The sequence below is a fragment of the Balaenoptera acutorostrata genome, chromosome 15, assembly GCF_949987535.1.
Source record: "Balaenoptera acutorostrata chromosome 15, mBalAcu1.1, whole genome shotgun sequence".
Lineage (NCBI taxonomy): Eukaryota > Metazoa > Chordata > Mammalia > Artiodactyla > Balaenopteridae > Balaenoptera > Balaenoptera acutorostrata.
In genome coordinates, this window is record NC_080078.1 from 53576477 (window position 1) to 53593639 (window position 17163).

The following is a 17163-nucleotide window of genomic DNA, read 5'->3' on the forward strand; positions in this document are numbered from 1 at the left end:
GAATTATTTTATCTTCAGACTTCTTGACCAATAGAAAAATTTGCATTGACCTGATAAATCAGTTAACTTGTTCAAATGACACTGTTTTTTGGAGCTGATGTAAATGATCTGTCTTTTGCAGTCCATGTTAACCTTACCAGTCAGATATTTAAAGAAATTCACCAACTGGTGTGGAAACAAGGCTTGGGGATTTAATAGTCCTTACTCTCAGCTACTGAATTCTGTCTTCTTTGGCAATGAGAAAACAGAAGCAATCAAAAAACATCTACAATTCCCTCTACTACATGGATGATTTACCAGCATCTCTACTGATGGACTCCACTTTTCCTCCTCTTATTGATTAAATGTCCTTGCTCCTGTCTGAGCACAGCCCCTCTATTTGTGAATAAGAGAGAGTCAACAATTTTTTTTTTTTTTGGAAAGGACCAGAGAGTAAATATTTTAGGCTTTGTACTCCATATGGTCTATGTCATAACTACTCAACTATGTCTAGTGAAAGCAGCCATAGACAATATGTAAACAAATGGGCACTGTTATGTTCCAATAAAACTTTATTTATAAAAACAAGTGGTGGGTCAGACTTGGCCTCAGGCTATAGTTTATTGAGCCTTGTACTAGATCCTACCACTCTCTCGCTTGCTCAAGGACATGCTCTAGCAATTCTCTGACTCGCTTACATTGTTTTCCCTCCACAGGATCATTCCCACAAGCATACATGTATTTTGTTGTTTCTCCCACCTTAAAAACTATCTCTTGGTCTCACTTTCCCCTTCTAGCAGCTTTCTCATTTTTCCCCTGCCCTTTACATCAAAACTTCTCACAAGAACAATCTCTTTTGGTTTCTTAATTTGCCTCCACTGATATTCCCCAGAGCCCCCTCCAATAGACTTTGACCCTGCTACTCCACTGTAGTTGCTCTAATCAAGGTCACCAATGACTTCTATATCCTTAAATCCACCAGTCAATTATTGGCCTTCATCTTACTTGACCTATGAGTAGCATTTGATCCTGTTGATCACTCTCTTCTTCTTGAAACACTTTGCTTACCTGGCTTCCAAACACACATACTGGCCTCTTTGCCACCTCACTGGCTACTCCTTCTCAGCCTACTTTTTCTGATTCTTTCTTATCTCCTCAATCTCTTCATGTTGGAGTATCAGTGACTCAGGTCTTGGACAACTTCTCTATCTACAGTCACTTCCTGGCTGAGCTCATCCTGCCTCATTAAATACTATCTATAACCTGATGACTTCCAAACTGTTGCATTATAATTGGCATTGAACCCCAGGTTCATATATCTAACTGCCTACTCAACATGTTTCCTTGGGTATCTAATAATAATCTCAAATTGAACATAATCAAAGCTGAAGCCTTGTTGTATACCACCAAATGTGTTCTACTTTAAACTTTCCTTATAAAGTAAGTGGCATTTCCATCCTTCCTGTCTCTTGGACCAAAACTCTAACATCATCCTTGATTCTTCTCTTCCTCTCACATGCAACATACAATTGCAATTGTTTGTTCTCTGGATTCTTCCTTTATGTAGATGTAGATATAGATATTCAGACCCCTTCTTATATCCTACATAGCTCCCCCTTGGTCCAATATACTAATAACCCACTTAAAATATTTCTACAGTTTTTTAACTGATCTCCCTGCTTCCATTATTGCCTCTGTCCTTGCGGTCCATTATTGACTAAAGAGTTAAGTCAGACCAAGTCCACCATCCGCTCAAAACCCTCCAATGGCTTCCATCTTCCTCAAAATAAAAGCCAAAGTTCTTCAAAAGCCTACATCACAATACAAGAAATCGACTTCTGTTGCCTTTGCTGGTACCTCCACCTTTGCCAGGATTCACGTAGCTGTGCATGGAGGACTGTTGGGAATTAACAGTGGGAGAGTAAAGGGAAGGATGATGGTATTCACCTCCCCCCTGCAGCTCTGAGGAGGGGTCAGGGAATCCCGGAGAGGGAGACTGAAGTCCAGGAGTTCCAGGGGTAGCAAATGTGGATGTGTTCATTGGTCCTCAGGGCAGCAGGAGATGCAGGGAGAAGTGTGAGACTCAGAGGGCAAATGTGAAACAAACCACCCATTTTCCAGGTGTATTAAAGGGAGGTATCCCTCGAGGGATCAGGGAAAGTCGATCTTTAGGACACAGAGAGTTGGCAAATCATGCTGCATAACAAGAAGAGTGACTTTTACTTAATTGCAAAAGATACCACTCTTTTAGTCTAACTACAGAGGGAAAAATTGAAAGACAGTTTTCTCCCAATCCACCTTTGAAAGGAGTCACTTGTCTTAAAGAATAAATAAAAAATTCAATCTCAAGTGATTTATGTAAGAAAGAAAGCACGCAAATCTGGAATAATATATTTAGGAAAGCTGAAGTCCTGGTTCTGATGAAAAAAAATTTAATCGACTCAAGAGATTTCTCAGGAATCTATGATATTGTTGCAATTGAGCAACTTCAGACTTTTGCCTTCTCTGAGCACTCCATGAAGAAATAATCCCCTTCCCCCATCCTCATGCCCTCTCCTCCTGCTATATCCTTCCACACAGACCTCCATCTGACCCACAGTAAGTGTACTTCATCATCGTGATTTATCCATTTATTTCCTCCAGAATGCTGTGTCCCTGAAACTGGAACACAGAAGGCACCTGGCAAATGTGTGTTGAATGAATGAATGAGTCAGAATCCCTTGGTAAACAATTTTTTCTGGAGACATTTGACTTTCAAAGAAGCTCAGGTTCCTGTCGGGTGTTCTATATAATGAGGGAAACTGTTTCCTTTGGTGCTGGCACTATGCAAGGTACTAGGTATGTTGGCTCCGGAGACTAAACAGAAGGTGTGATGTTATGAGACAGTGCTGACTATTAGAAGGGTGGAAATTAAGTTTTCAGAGTACATGGTGTTTGCAAATTTTAACCTTCTGGCTGAGCAATTTCAATGGAGGAAAAATATCCTATAGAATATCACAGTCTGGGAAGGCAAAACATATTCTGTATCTTCATTAATTATATTAAGCAAGTAGCTGCTGGAAAAACGTCTATAGATTCAGTTCTGACAGGGAATACTACAGGGCTCAGTAATCAAAATCTCTAAAGACAATTAATGAGCAGACACCTACAGAGAGGAGGAAATTAAAATGTTTTCAACTCAACCGCACAAAGGTTTAATGCAATATAAGATATGCAGATTGGTTTGTAATATAAAACTACATTCACTCACAGTAAAAGCCTCCCTGAAAGTCACTGTCATTTAGTGAATGCTTTTAACTGAGAGTTAATGAATATCATGAATTGGTCATTTTTTAAAAAAACTGAATATGACTGTATTTCAGGAATGATATTTTTTAAATATTTTAGAAATATTTAGTATTTGTTTATCTATATTCATCCATCCATCCAACCATCCATACACATATTGAGAAGTGAAGTGTGTACACTCAACAGAATGCCAGCAGATACCAGAATAAGAATGATTGCAAGGCAAGTACAATGCTGTCATGCAGACAATGTTTCATTGAACTGAAATCTCTCTCCAAGCATAAATTATACCATAGAAGTAAACGGGTGACTTGGTTCTTAAAGAGAGAAAATAGATGGGGTTTGTAACACAGTCTTGATGAGTAGTTTCTAAAGACCTCAGAGTGTCAAAACTAGTTGGCATTTTATTTATTCCATTGTAAGAACTGAAGTTGATGTTATGCAACTTTTGGAAAAAAACCTCTACCGTAACCACTAAAGAATTAGAGGCCAGGTCAGATTATCTGGTGTAGCTCAAAAAAATGTCAGAGCACTGAGGCTTAAAAAATTATAGATCATAATGCTCAGGCAATGAACACTGGCCTGACATGACTCTATAGTTCTGATCCATGATGTGAGAAGCTGTGTAAGGGCACAGACATGATATGAAGACTTCAAAGTTTTCCTAGATTCATATTCTTAACTCTGGAAAGAAATTGTATGAAGGGTCAGGATCATCACTAGTATCTTATAAACTCTAAACATGAAAAAGGAAATTTTTTCTTTCAATATGTTCATTTCAGTTCTCTTCTAATGGCAGTTGGACATTTTTAGAGAAAGCATCAGACTTGAGTCCAAGGTTCCCAGAAGTTCATAGCTTCTTGTTTGATATATCTTGCCTTTGTTCTAGTTATTTCTGTATGCATCTGAAAGGCCCACTATCTTAGTAAACTAGCAACTCCTTAATGGAGAGGGCCATGTCTAATTCATCTTTCTAGTCCATGGCTGAATAAATATTTATTACTATTTAAAATTGTTGTTTAAAATTTTTCATTCTTTCTCATATTAATTGAGCAGCTACTATGCGTGTAATCATGGGTTAAGTGTGCACATGGTGAAAGAAGTTAAATAGGTACTGAAATGTCTGCCCTCTAGGAGAGAGATGGAAAGAAGATGGTAAGGCTAAGAGAAAATGGGTTGGGATAAGATGCTTAGGTGAAATGGAATGTGGTTTCATCTATATTTTCTTTTGCAAAGAAATTATATCAAATGTCTTATTTCTAATGTAAAATATCCATTATTCTAAGCCAATGCCATTACTTGGAAATGTTTGAATTACACTTCTACTTGGCAGCAGAATGATTTTTAGATGGAATTTTAACACATGCTAAATATGACAAAAACTCAAAGTCTTTCATAGGAATCAGGACAATATCATACGGATTCAGATCGAGGTGACAAGCTTCAGAAGTTTCAATCCACATACCTTGGCCACTTCTTCTTGGAAAGCCACGAGGTTCAAATGGGAGATGTTAACTAAGTCAGGCCCATACACCACTGTTATCATGCGATGTTCCAGGCGCCCGATGTTCCCCACATCCAGAAGTTCACGTAATTTGGGGTCCTGGATAAGAATAAATATTGAAAAATTTAGTCTTAGCTAGAGATTTTAGAGCATAATTTCAAAAGAATTAGAGTTAGAATGCCTTCAAAACAAAGTTGACTTTTATTCTTTTTTTTAAATTTTTAAATTTTTATTGAAGTACAGTTGATTGACAATCTTGTGTTAGTTTCAGGTGTACAGCAAAGTGATTTGGAGATATATATGTATATATATTCTTTTTCAGATTCTTTTCCTTTATAGGTTATTACAAAAACTGAGTAGAGTTCCCCATGCTATGCAGTAGGTCCTTGTTCGTCGTCTATATTATATATAGTAGTGTGTATATGTTAATCTCAAACTCCTAATTTATCCCTCCCCCCTCCTTTCCTCTTTGGTAACCATAAGTTTGTTTTCTACGTCTGTGGATCAATTTCTGTTTTGTAAATAAGTTCATTTGCATCACATTTTTAGGTTCCATATATAAGCAATATCATATGATATTTGTCTTTCTCTGTCTGGCTTACTTCACTTAGTATGAATCTCTAGGTAATGTTGCCTTTTATTCTTACTAGAAACTGGTATGAGTTGAAGTCCTTCAACCCAGAAAGGCCCAGAGAGGTGAAATAACTTGCCCAAAGGTTGTGAAGAAAGAATTTCTGCATCAAGATTTATGATCCTCAGATCCTCATGGTATTTTTTCTTATATTATATTATATTAATTTATTTATTTGGTTGTGCTGGGTCTTAGTTGCAGCAGGTGGGCTCCTTAGTTGTGGCATGCATGTAGGATCTAGTTCCCTGACTAGGGATAGAACCTGGGCCCCCTGCATTGGGAGCGTGGAGTCTTAACCACTGTGCCACCAGGGAAGTCCCGATCCTCATGGTATTATGCTAAGTGAAATAAGTCAGAAAGAGAAGGACAAATACTGCATGATATCACTTATATGTGATTTAAAAAAAGCTGAACTCATAGTAACAGAGATTAGAGTAGTGGTTACCAGGGACTGGAGGGTGGGAAAAATGGGGAGATGTTGGTCAAAGGGTATAAATTTACAGATATAAGATAAGTTATGGGGATCTAATGTATAGCATGGTGATTATAGTTAATAATATTGTATTATATATTGGAAAAATGCTAGGGGAGTAGATCTTAAATGTTCTCACCACAAAAAAGAAATGATAATTATGTGAGGTGATGGAGGCGTTAGCTAACAATCTGGTGGTAATCATTTTGCAATATATAAATGTAACAAATCAACATGCTGTGCACCTAAACTTACACAATATTGTATGTTAATTATATCTCAATAAAGCTGGAAGAAAGACTCACAATTCTCCCTTTATTTCCTCCAGTCATCCCATGAATCATATATTGAAATGCAAAATCTCATCCCTCTCCTCAATTCATGAACACATTGAAACGAAGAGGGTGGTTTGGCAGAATCAAAACACAACAATGCCACCTAGGGCTGGGGCAGAAATCTAGCTGAGGGTCACAGCATGGACTTTCTCCACACTGAACACTGACAGAGAGGACTGTTAAAGTGAGCCAAATGGCAGTGCCTGCCATGAATATGTTATTTCAGTTCTATCCTCAAAAAGTACTGGGATTTGGACATAGAGAAATTCTGCAGTCTTTTCAGAGCAAGTTGCCTTCTTTGGGACATCATAAGTATGGATCCCTTGGAGATCTAGTCCTGCTGGGCAAAGGAGGTTTCCACACTTTCTGAATTCAAAACAAAATCTACATAGGGCTCCGTCATTTTGGCTGAATTTATTTTCCTTTCATACAGGCCTTGAAGAAGATAAGAGCTTCATACAGAAAATTAGCATCAAATCAATCACTTAGCAAATTTTCAGCCAGCTTCTGAGCAAGGAATAAACTTACATTCTTATTTATTTAGCTAAATGCTGGGCCAACAGGGCTTAATGACTTAGGCTGGTTATTCTGATCTCCCTTCTGAGGTTTTTATATACAGCACCCTTATAAAGAAAAAGCAAACTTGAAAAAACCAAGAAAGAAACAACAAAACCTGTCCAGCTGAGTTATTTGATTTGGTGACATTAATTCTCTCTTTAGTTAATAAAACTTTCTCCTCTGTTCAGCTGAATGAAGAGGAACATTTTCAGGTAAGTTATGATGAGAGGAAATCCCATTTCAAAGCTGTGCCCAATATAATCAAAACTTCAACTTGACTAACAAGCTGAGAATTTATCGAGAACATCAGGCCTCCTTGAAAGATCAAATGCTATCACAAAAGTATCAATTTGCATGATCTAGAAAAGGAGAGGAACACAGTAAAAAAATTATTAAATAAACAATCATAGCAAAAAGGGAAATGTTTAACATTTTACCATTAATGAAAGATTAAAGGAGAATGTTCCGAAAGAATGGACTTTTTGTGAAGGCTAATTAAAGAATGATACCAACTGTTCTGTGAAACAATTAACTGCCTCTCAGGTTTTGGTCACCATTGAGGCAAGTTTCAAAGAGAAAATACATTTGATCAGTACTTAAAATTTTCTTGTGTGTACTTAGAAGAGAAAAATAAACTTCAGAAACCACCTGAAACTTGTAATTATAAATCCCTAGTGTTAAATCAGTGATTACAAAGTCCATCAATATCTTCAGTTCTACAACATTTAAGGGGACAATATTTGGAATTGAATGCGCTCTATACTTTGTGTCATTTCTTTCCTTCCATTGACAGCCATGTGACTCACCCTCTGGCTCTTTTCTCTTTCAAGTATTTTCCTTCTATACTACTTTGCTGCCTAATTCACATATCCATTAAAAATACTTTTGCCCACTTATTAAATAGTTGATGGATTAAAGAGTGTCACCTCTCAGAACTTCAGGGAATAGGTGTGGGGCTCAGGGATTCATTTGAGTTTTCCTTGAGAAATAGGAAGCCCGGGCAAGTAGGGAGGACCGAGGGAAGGTGCCCAGAATAGAAGATAATTCTGGAAGAGGGATTCTGGGATTCACACTGTCCCTAATAATACTGTTAGGTAGAGTCAACAGGAAGTTTTGAGAAAGATGACCAACTCTTTGTGGCAGCTCTGTTAAGTTTTCCCACTAATGGTTTAATGGTTACATATATATATATATATATATATATATATATATATATATATATATGATTAGGAAGATAATGCAGGCTGGCAAAATGATGATGATGATTGAATCTGAGGGGTAGGTATTTGAGGGTTCATTGTTATATATCTCTCTACATCTGAGATAGTTAACATTTATATATCAATAATAAATTTTTAAAAAGTATTGAGCATGAACTGGAGGAACAAGAAATTTTAGAAATAAAATTTAGAAATTCAAGAGAAACCACAATATTTTAAAGTTATGTAGTTCTGAAAGCAAACAAAGAAATCATTTAAATATATAACAAGCAACTTTCTTACTAATACCTTTTCTTGGTGATGGATCATACTAATTTTTAAACTATATTTTACTTTCTTTTCCATCATTGATCATTTTATTTCTCTTTAAAATTGTACCTTTTCTTCATCTATTTCATTTTTATCAACACCAAACATGGTTATGTTAGAAATCTCTCTTAAGACATGACTTCACTTTTCTTTTTACCTGTACTCTGTTTTCTATTTTGAACACAACATCCCAAGCTGATGTGGTGGCTTCAAATCTCATTCCTCATTACTGAGCAGATTGTTATGTGAAGGGTATACTTGGAAAAGATATCTGTCCTTTCAAGTACCAAAAGTTGCCCTCAGTTGTTTTCAGCATAGGAGACCCTCAGAGAATAGGCAAAAGGGGGAAATTATCTAGAAGAATAAACAGCAAAGGCACCCAGTGTTTGGAGAAACTTGTATGTGGAAGGATTTAAAGTAAACATGTCTAGGGAGTTCCCTGGCAGTCCAGTGGTTAGGACTCGGTGCTTTCACTGCCCGGGTTCAATCTCTGGTTCGGAACTAAGATCCCGCAAGCCACGTGGGATGGCCAAAACAAAAACAAAAACAAACAAAAAATAAAGTAAATATGTCTAAAAAATGGTTGTCTCTCGGGGGTTGTTTCTCAGGTCTGGGGATATGAGTGGTTGCATTTCAAAAACAAACAAAATCAAAATATGTTGTAACAATAAAAAACACCTATAGACAGTTTGCATAAAAACCACCCTCTTCCCCAAATCTATTCTACTGAAGAATCTTATTTCTGTTTCTCATTGATTGAACCTCCTGACCAGTTTTCAGAAAAGGATTTACCTACGTAGGTTACTACCAAGTTCAAACATATTTCTTGGTCCCTGCAATGATATAAATTCTTTGAAAATTTTACAAAGAAAACAAGCTATCCCCACAACTCTATAAAAATGTCCAATTTCTCTGTTGCAGAACACTAAAGAATATAGCTCAGAAAAAAAAAAAAAAAAGAGGTGAGGTGAACTTGGAATTTCATAGTTTCACTAAACTGGCACTAAGGCCTGCTTTCCCCAGAGAATATCCTACATGTGTCTCCACCATTGGAATTAGCCAGACCAACTAAGAATCCTGGCAGCTATAATTTAAGTGTAATTTTAATATTAAGTGCAGGATCATCTCTATTCAGTCCCATAAGAGTTACAAAATAGAGACTGTCTGACTAAATAAGTTCATTTTCTCTTAATCGTTGGGATTCGTGATTAAATTACTTCAGTCCTGCTGCAAAGAAAGCGAAGTTGCTCAGATTAATGATTCCCATTTCCAGGTAATAGGCAACTGAAGAAAGTCAAGACCCGTATACACCTGAGACACAGGTATGCATTACTATAATTATAACATATCATTCAACAAAATAGAAATTAATAAAAAGGATAATCACATGCTAAAAGATGCTTTTTAAAAGAGTCAAATCCCAGTTTCAACCTTCATTCCTTAATATATATGACTTTCAAAGAAAAGCTATTTTATTTGTATGTCAGATATACGCAAAATAAAAAAATCTTTCAAGACCTTAGATTTCATTTTGATACCAAAAACATTCTTGGTGCAGAAAATATACCTCACTCATTTTTCATCCCCATAAAATATATCTTTACTGGATGTTAGGCTTATTGAACAATTTGCATATTAGGTTAATTTTATTCCCAGCACTTAATACAATATTTTTGATCTGAATTAAAATTACATAGATGTAACTTTAATCCATCATTCAGATAAAGAACAAGGTATATAAAAGTCTTTCTATTAACACTCAGTACAACAGCCAGAAATGAAAGAGATAGATTCCTTGTTAGATTAAAATGACATTAGCATGTTTATGCATTATTTAAATCTGTTGTGAAGGAAAGATATAAACTTATGTCAAGGGTGGTTTTCCCATCAAGGTCTTGAATTTAACATTTGCCTTTTGGAAAATAAAAAATAGATGAACAAACCCCTTGGAATCAATACTTATTCTCACACCTCTCATTGCAAAAGTTTTGCTCTTTTTTATGAACGCCATTAGGAATACTATTCTCTTCTTCAGGATATACCAGTAGTTTAAGCAGCTCACACAGCCAGCAAGCCTTTTTAGATAAAACAGTTTCCACTTGCATGGATTTTTAACTCTGAAATGCGGTGCCATGAACATTCTCCTACACAAAGGAGAAGACTCAGAGGACGTTGTTTATCCATTTTTTCCTGTAAGTGACGACGGGGCTAGACTGAATATTTTTCAGCTATTTCTTTAGATGGAGGGAAGAACAAAGTGAGAACAGACTGACTATGACAAAGCAAAGTAACTATGGGCAAATACTAGAAAGAAAATGAGCAGTACAGTCCTTCATATCTCACAGAGGCATTATCATAACAAGATTATTTATACTTGTTTGGATAGAGTGGTGATAAAGTTGTATACACAGTCTTCACTGCACTCATGGGAAGCCTCCATGTACAAGTAAAAAAATCTATTGGAGGAGAAGAGAAAGTTTAGTTGGCCTGGCTATGCATCTCCATCCAAAACAAAGTGGCTTGAAGATGCCAGACATGAGTTTATTGAGCTAAAAACGAAGACTGTTCAAATCTAAAAGAAAAAAAAAAAAAAAGTTTAGAAGAAATGTAAATGCAATCACCCTGAAAAATATTCCCCTTGATCATAGGCATATCCATGCAGCTAAAATTTTGTTTATCCTTGGGAATGGCTACAGAGGAGAGAGAAATATATTCAAGGAAAATCTCCAACTAGCATTCTAGTGATTAACATAAAATTTAACTGCTTGAGGTTTTCCTCCTTTCAGTGAACAATCTCAGAGTGTGGTTTTAACCTAGTTTCAAAGCTACATAGTTTCAAAGAATGAAAAGAAAGAGGAAGTGGGTGCTGGAGGCGTTCAGCCATCTGACACTCAGAAGTAGAAGAAAAAGGGGATTAAAATAAGGTGCTTAGATTCCTGGGAACAAGTAAGTCCCAGAGTGTAGAGATGTCCAAGTGATACTTGTTAGAGCTGCACAAATGCTGTTATTTCAAGAAGTTGCATTATCTGAGCTAGGTTCCTAGGTCGCAGTACACATGCTCAGCTAATAGGATGCTTGTCTTGATGCTTCAGAAACAGACCTGAGTCAATGATCTGGGGGCAAGTATTGATACATTACTTTGGAAGTGATCACAGGAAGTACAATGAGAGAGTAAGACAAGGAGGAAAGAAAGCCAATAGATAGCATGTTTACAGTATGTAGGATATAGAGCAGATTACCACTTTGGGCAACTGAGGCTCAATCCAACCAGCGCCACCCTAAGACAGTGTGAACACACCCCCAAGGATCCTGGAAACTGGAGTACCAATCTGTCAACTCCCACCTCTTGTTGATGAAGCATCTCTCCTGGGATGCTCACTCCCTTGCATTACAGCCAGAAAATATTCTCAGGACTATGTAGGAACTCTACAGGTAACCGCTGGGGTGGGCCAATGGAATATGAGTGCACAGAAAATGTCTGTTACACTGTTGAAGGAATGACTGTAAGAAATAAAATTTGGTCCTGATATTGATTAATCTTCATGTATTCTATGGGATCTACATTTGAAGGAATTTCATTAGGGCAAATAGATTTAGATTCCTAACTGATCAGTTCTCTATAAAAAATAATAAATATAGCCACAGTAAGTTCTAATTAGTAACCGTTTGTCAAGCACCATCCTAGCTGTTCTATATTTTTCCCTCTGTTTCATCTGCAAACTAATGCTGAAAGGTAGCTATATTTTTCTTCCCCTCAGCTTGCAAATGAGAACTCTGAGGTTTGGGGCGGGGGTAAAGTAATCTGCCCAGTTTTGTAAAATGGGGGAAGGAAGATTTGCCACCAGGTACAGTGGATCATAAAGTCTAAGCCCTCTCTGTATCACATTGTGTTAAAAAGTGTAGCCAATTTGATGGAGTTGATGTAAAAATAGTGCAAATATTTCAAATGGCAGAATAAACTTAAATAAATCAGCATCCATTCAAGTCATCTCCCTTAGTGATATTTTAGGCAGTTCCTAAAAATACAAAATAATCCAAATGTGAAATTAAAATAGGAAAGAAATATGGTCTAGTGGTACCACTTGTCTTGCTAGGAAAGAATGGAAGCCAAACAGCCAAGTTCAATCATCATTTGTACAGTAATCTTCACTGAAAGTCAAAGTGCATGAAATATATAGCAGTTTTTTAAAAAAGTCAATGGGAAAAGAAGTGAGCTTCCTCCTCCTCATCGAGTCAGTATTTGTCAAACTTAAAAATTCTAAAGTATAGATAGCTTGTCATTCATGTTTCAAACTCTCCCCCTGCCTTCTGTGACACATGCAACCACCTAAGCCAGCAAAATTCTTATGCAGTCATTTCCACTCCAGTGCATAAAAAGCCACATGTCCTGAGGGCTAGCGGTGTGTGCAAAGCAGGCAATTAGCTCTCGTATGTTCCTTCCTGGTTAAAATCCCCCACAGAGCGGGTGACATGCATTACATTTTGGGGGGTGGGGTGGGTTGAGGGGGAGCGTGGTGCTTCTGGGTAAGTTTCATTATCATTGTTTCTAAGTTTTAGAATAATAAGGACTGTTTGTTAAAAGAATGCAGATACTATTTACTAAGTTCTCTCTGGTCCATGAGTCCTTTAATTGGTGAGATACTTTTTTTCCTATTTTGTTGTGGGATCTGCCTCCTTATACGGTATTTGATACAATTAGAGGGCACCGAAGGGGCTTCTGAAACCTCAGAACAGAAGTGAAAATCAAGCATATTAAAAAAAGAAGGCCCAACAATTCCTTAGCAATGACAAACACAAACAATGCTCCCTTTGCAGTTTCTGGAAAATCCATGTGCTTAGCGTAGATGCTAAGGACTTCTGATACTTTGAGGGAGACAGCAAAAATTGTATCCTGTCTATCTGACTCTGAGTTTCAGATGCACCAATTAAAAGCAATGTAACCTCGTGAGTTTTCTTAATTCTTCTATGACTCAGTTTCTTTGTTACAGGAATAAATGAATAATTACATGTGAAGTGCTCAGGGCAGCACATAACAAGCTGTGAGTATGTGAAAAATAAATCAATAGCCTGAAAATGAAAGACAATATAGGGGCATCTACTGAATAATTTAATTTCTTGTGGACACCAGAACATATTACTACAAATATATATATATATGTATATATATACATATATATACATATATATATATATATTTACTTACTTTGTGACTTATCAAGCAAGACATATATTTGTATTTACATTTGTATCTATTTATTATATTATATTTAAACACACACACTTTTCTTTTATATTTTCCTTAATTTGCTCTTCCATGGGAAGCATAATTTAAAGAGTGCTAAAAGACATTTCTAGAACTTTTATGTTTCTGGCTCCTGTGTTCAACTAGCTTTGAAAATTAGGCAACTTTTTTCTCTGAGTTTCAGCTTAGTTTTTACTCTCTATGGATGATAATAATGTCTTCTCACCTTAAAGCATTAGTGTGGTAATCAAAATTGAATCTGCAAACTGTACTGTGTCACGTGTAAAGAAAGAATTCACATATTTTTGTGGTGACTGATGTAATTAATGTAAGTATGACATGAAAAATAGCAGTGAAAAATTGTCAGCTGTTTATCTTTTTCTTATTAAAATTATAAAAGGGATATAGGAGATTAAAGGAAAGAAATTTTCCTGTCAATTTGCTATAGGTAACTAAAGGAGTTTGAAGTAAATAGATAAGTTATCTAGCAGTGTCTAAATATAGATATGAATGTGTGTCTACTAAACGTTCTAAAAATATTTCAAGATTAAATGTTATTTGATTTTCACATTTATCTCTGTTTTATTTATATCTCTTTTATTTTCTGTTACTCTAGATAAATAAGTTAACTATATTCCATAATGAATAAAGATCAATAATGTATTATTCCTTCAGAAACACAGGTATATAAAGCTCTTTATAATTCAAAGTCTGGAGGAGGTCTGATGTCTACTTTTATAAGAAATAACAAATAGCATCTAAATAAGCCCTGCCTTAAATATGCCTTTTTATGTGTGTGCTTCTCTTTGAAAGTAAGAAAATGTCTTCTAAAATTCTTTGCTATCCATCCATTAAAATAATCCAACATTACACATGAAGACCAAAGTTCTCATCTCTAAGGCCTCAACTTTCCATGAGAAAACAATTATCTTGAGAGTTATTTGAATGTGTCTAGTCAGTAAAATCAGGCAGGTTAATAATATCTCCATGCCATTACGGTATCGCCAAGATTGCTAGTACAATTCTAAACAGGAATGTAAAAAGAATTCAATGAGTATGAAGCTCTCAAAATTTTACAAAAATTGTACAAAAAAACAAGTAAGTATTCCCAGGACATTAGTAGCCAATTCTTTGCATTTTACTTGTCGACCTGCACTAATCAGTTCTTAAGTAATTTATTTTAACTTTGTTCTCAAATATCATTTATCCCTCTTTTCACCTTTTCCCTCCTTCCCACTCAGTCATCTTTTCTCTCCCCTACCAAAGTATTCCCTGGGGGATTTTGTAAAGCCTTTGGAAACTGGCAAACTAAATGTTTTTATATCATCTTAAGAAGACAACATTTAAGGCATGGACTGTTTTAGGATGAACTGTAATGTAACCCAGTTTCATATAAAGAGAAATCATCCTACTGTCAAGGATCAACTCAAATTATTCCACTTCTTGAGTTCTCCAATTCATTCAAATACTTGCTTTATGATTAATTCATAGCAAACACTGACTTAGGGACTCAAGAAACAGAGTAGTCTACAAAGTGGGAGTAAGAGGATTCATGCACTTTCCTTTCTTTCCTTTAACGATTCCCACTTGATACCTTCTTGCGAAATATACTGTAGAAGATATTGGAAGATTCACTCAGAGTTTCACTTCAATCTAGTGATTTCCTAGCATTGTTGGCTAATTTCAACAATTAAGTACAAAAAATGGATTCCACTGAGCCATGAATAGGTTGCCTCTCATGGTATGCTGGTACATGTTTAAGGCTTTCAAAGGAAAAAAAAACCCAACAAAACCCAAAAACCCAAGCAAACAAACAACAAGAACAAAAACCCCCATATCCCTGAACTGTAGCACTTACCACTTTTCATGATGTAAAAACTGCCACTATAGCTAATTTCAAACTACCCAAATAACATCATTGGATTCAGAAGTGGAAAGAGATGTACAGATGTGCTACAGATGTAGCACCCTATTATATAATATTTCACTCTACAGATACAAGAGCTATAAATAGCCTCAAGATCATAGATAATCATAAAATATAACAAAATAAATAGAAAGTGATGAGTTTTGAGTATTTATTACCTTTGTTTTTAATATAATTTATTTAGTTGCAAATTCATCTTATTTAATTTATAATAATGGCTGTGTTTAACAACCAGTAGCACATTTACCAAAAATTTAACAATTGACTATCATGAACTGGTATGAACTGGCTCCAGCACATCACTGGTTGTGTTCAGAGGTGGTCTGTAAAAGTTAAAAGAGACTGCTATGCTTCTGGGAAATAGGGAAACATGTCCATTTGAACAGCATCACCCCCAAATCTCTATAGGCATCAATTTATCTATTTTAGCTTCTTTCTGGTTTTCTTCCTGGCTGGAGATTGCTTCGCAATTGCTTTATTGTCATAGATCGCTCTCCTCGGGCCTTATCTGACACATGAAAGAGGACCTCACTCTGGGTCCTCCCCTAGAATGGTTCTGTTGGGTAGATCCCAGCTTCCTGGGCTCTATATCTATAGGGCTGGGTCCTGGACTCTCACCTTCAAATACAATTATAGTCCAACGCAAAGTGAAATGTAATAAGAGCATTTCACTCCAAAGTACAATGACTAGCATGGTTTTCTCCTCATTAGAGAGTCTGGTTGTCTAGAGACACTCTGCTATTGACAGATGTTCCAAAGGCTCCTTTGTGGAAGAACATTTAGAGTGTTCCTAGTGTTTGTGGGCATCTGCCACAAGTTCTTTATTCATCCCGTGAACAAATGCTTATAAGTACCTGCTGTTTACCTGGCATGGTGCTGGTTGATGAAGCTACATTAGGGAAAAAAACAGATACTATACACCCTGGTGATAATCTGGTGAAGACACAAGCATTAAATTAATCAAAGAGTCTCTAAGTAAACAAGACAGAGCTTGTTATGATATAATTAATGGAATAAGGGAGGGCTTCCTTAAAGAAGTATTAGGTGAACTAAAATTTGAAAAATGAGGAAGAGTCTTAAGCAGGTGAAGGAAGAGTAGTAAGAAGCCCTTCAGTCAGGGGAAACAGCATATGTAAATGCCTTGTGGGTGGAGGAAGACGATCAAGTAAGAGAAAGTTCAAAGTAAGAGAAAGTTCAAAGCGGGAAGGGAGATTGGGTGAAATGAACCTGGGAGATAGGTAGGGAGCCAGACTATACTAAGAGGTATGGTCTGTGCTGCTTAGGGAGTTCTAAGCCTTTGAACAAAGGGGAGCCATTGAATGGGTTCAAGCAGAGGAAGAACTGGGTGTGATTTGCTAGAATATAGAGGACAGATTGGAAGGGAGGCACTTGCAGCATTTCAGGGGCACCGTGGTGTAGCTGGACAGATTTGAAAGACACGGAAGAGTCAAAACTAGCTTGACCTGATGTTGGATTGGGTATTGGGATTGAAGAGATGGAGGTGTTAGCAGGTTCTGAACAACTGAGATGAGGTGTAGCCAAGAGACACAGGGACACCTGGAGAAGGAATAGGTTTGGGGGGAGTAGATGGTATGGTAATGAGTTTGGTTTTTAATACGTTAAGTCTGAGGTGCTTTGGAGACTATTCCTATTTGCGGATCATAAATCCAATTGCAAAAGTCTTATCTACCAGAGAAT

At 36.5% G+C, this 17163-nt stretch overlaps 1 protein-coding gene across 6 annotated transcripts in view; it reads right to left on the reverse strand.

Annotated features, from left to right (window-relative positions):
- PLCB1 (phospholipase C beta 1) overlaps nucleotides 1–17163 on the reverse strand; it is a 697632-nt gene that overhangs the window by 220097 nt on the left and 460372 nt on the right. For all 6 annotated transcript variants that reach the window (XM_057529141.1, XM_057529138.1, XM_007165239.2 and 3 more), the window contains one exon: nucleotides 4733–4870. In XM_057529141.1, coding sequence (XP_057385124.1) covers nucleotides 4733–4870 — 138 coding nt within the window. The remainder of the gene's footprint in view (nucleotides 1–4732; nucleotides 4871–17163) is intronic.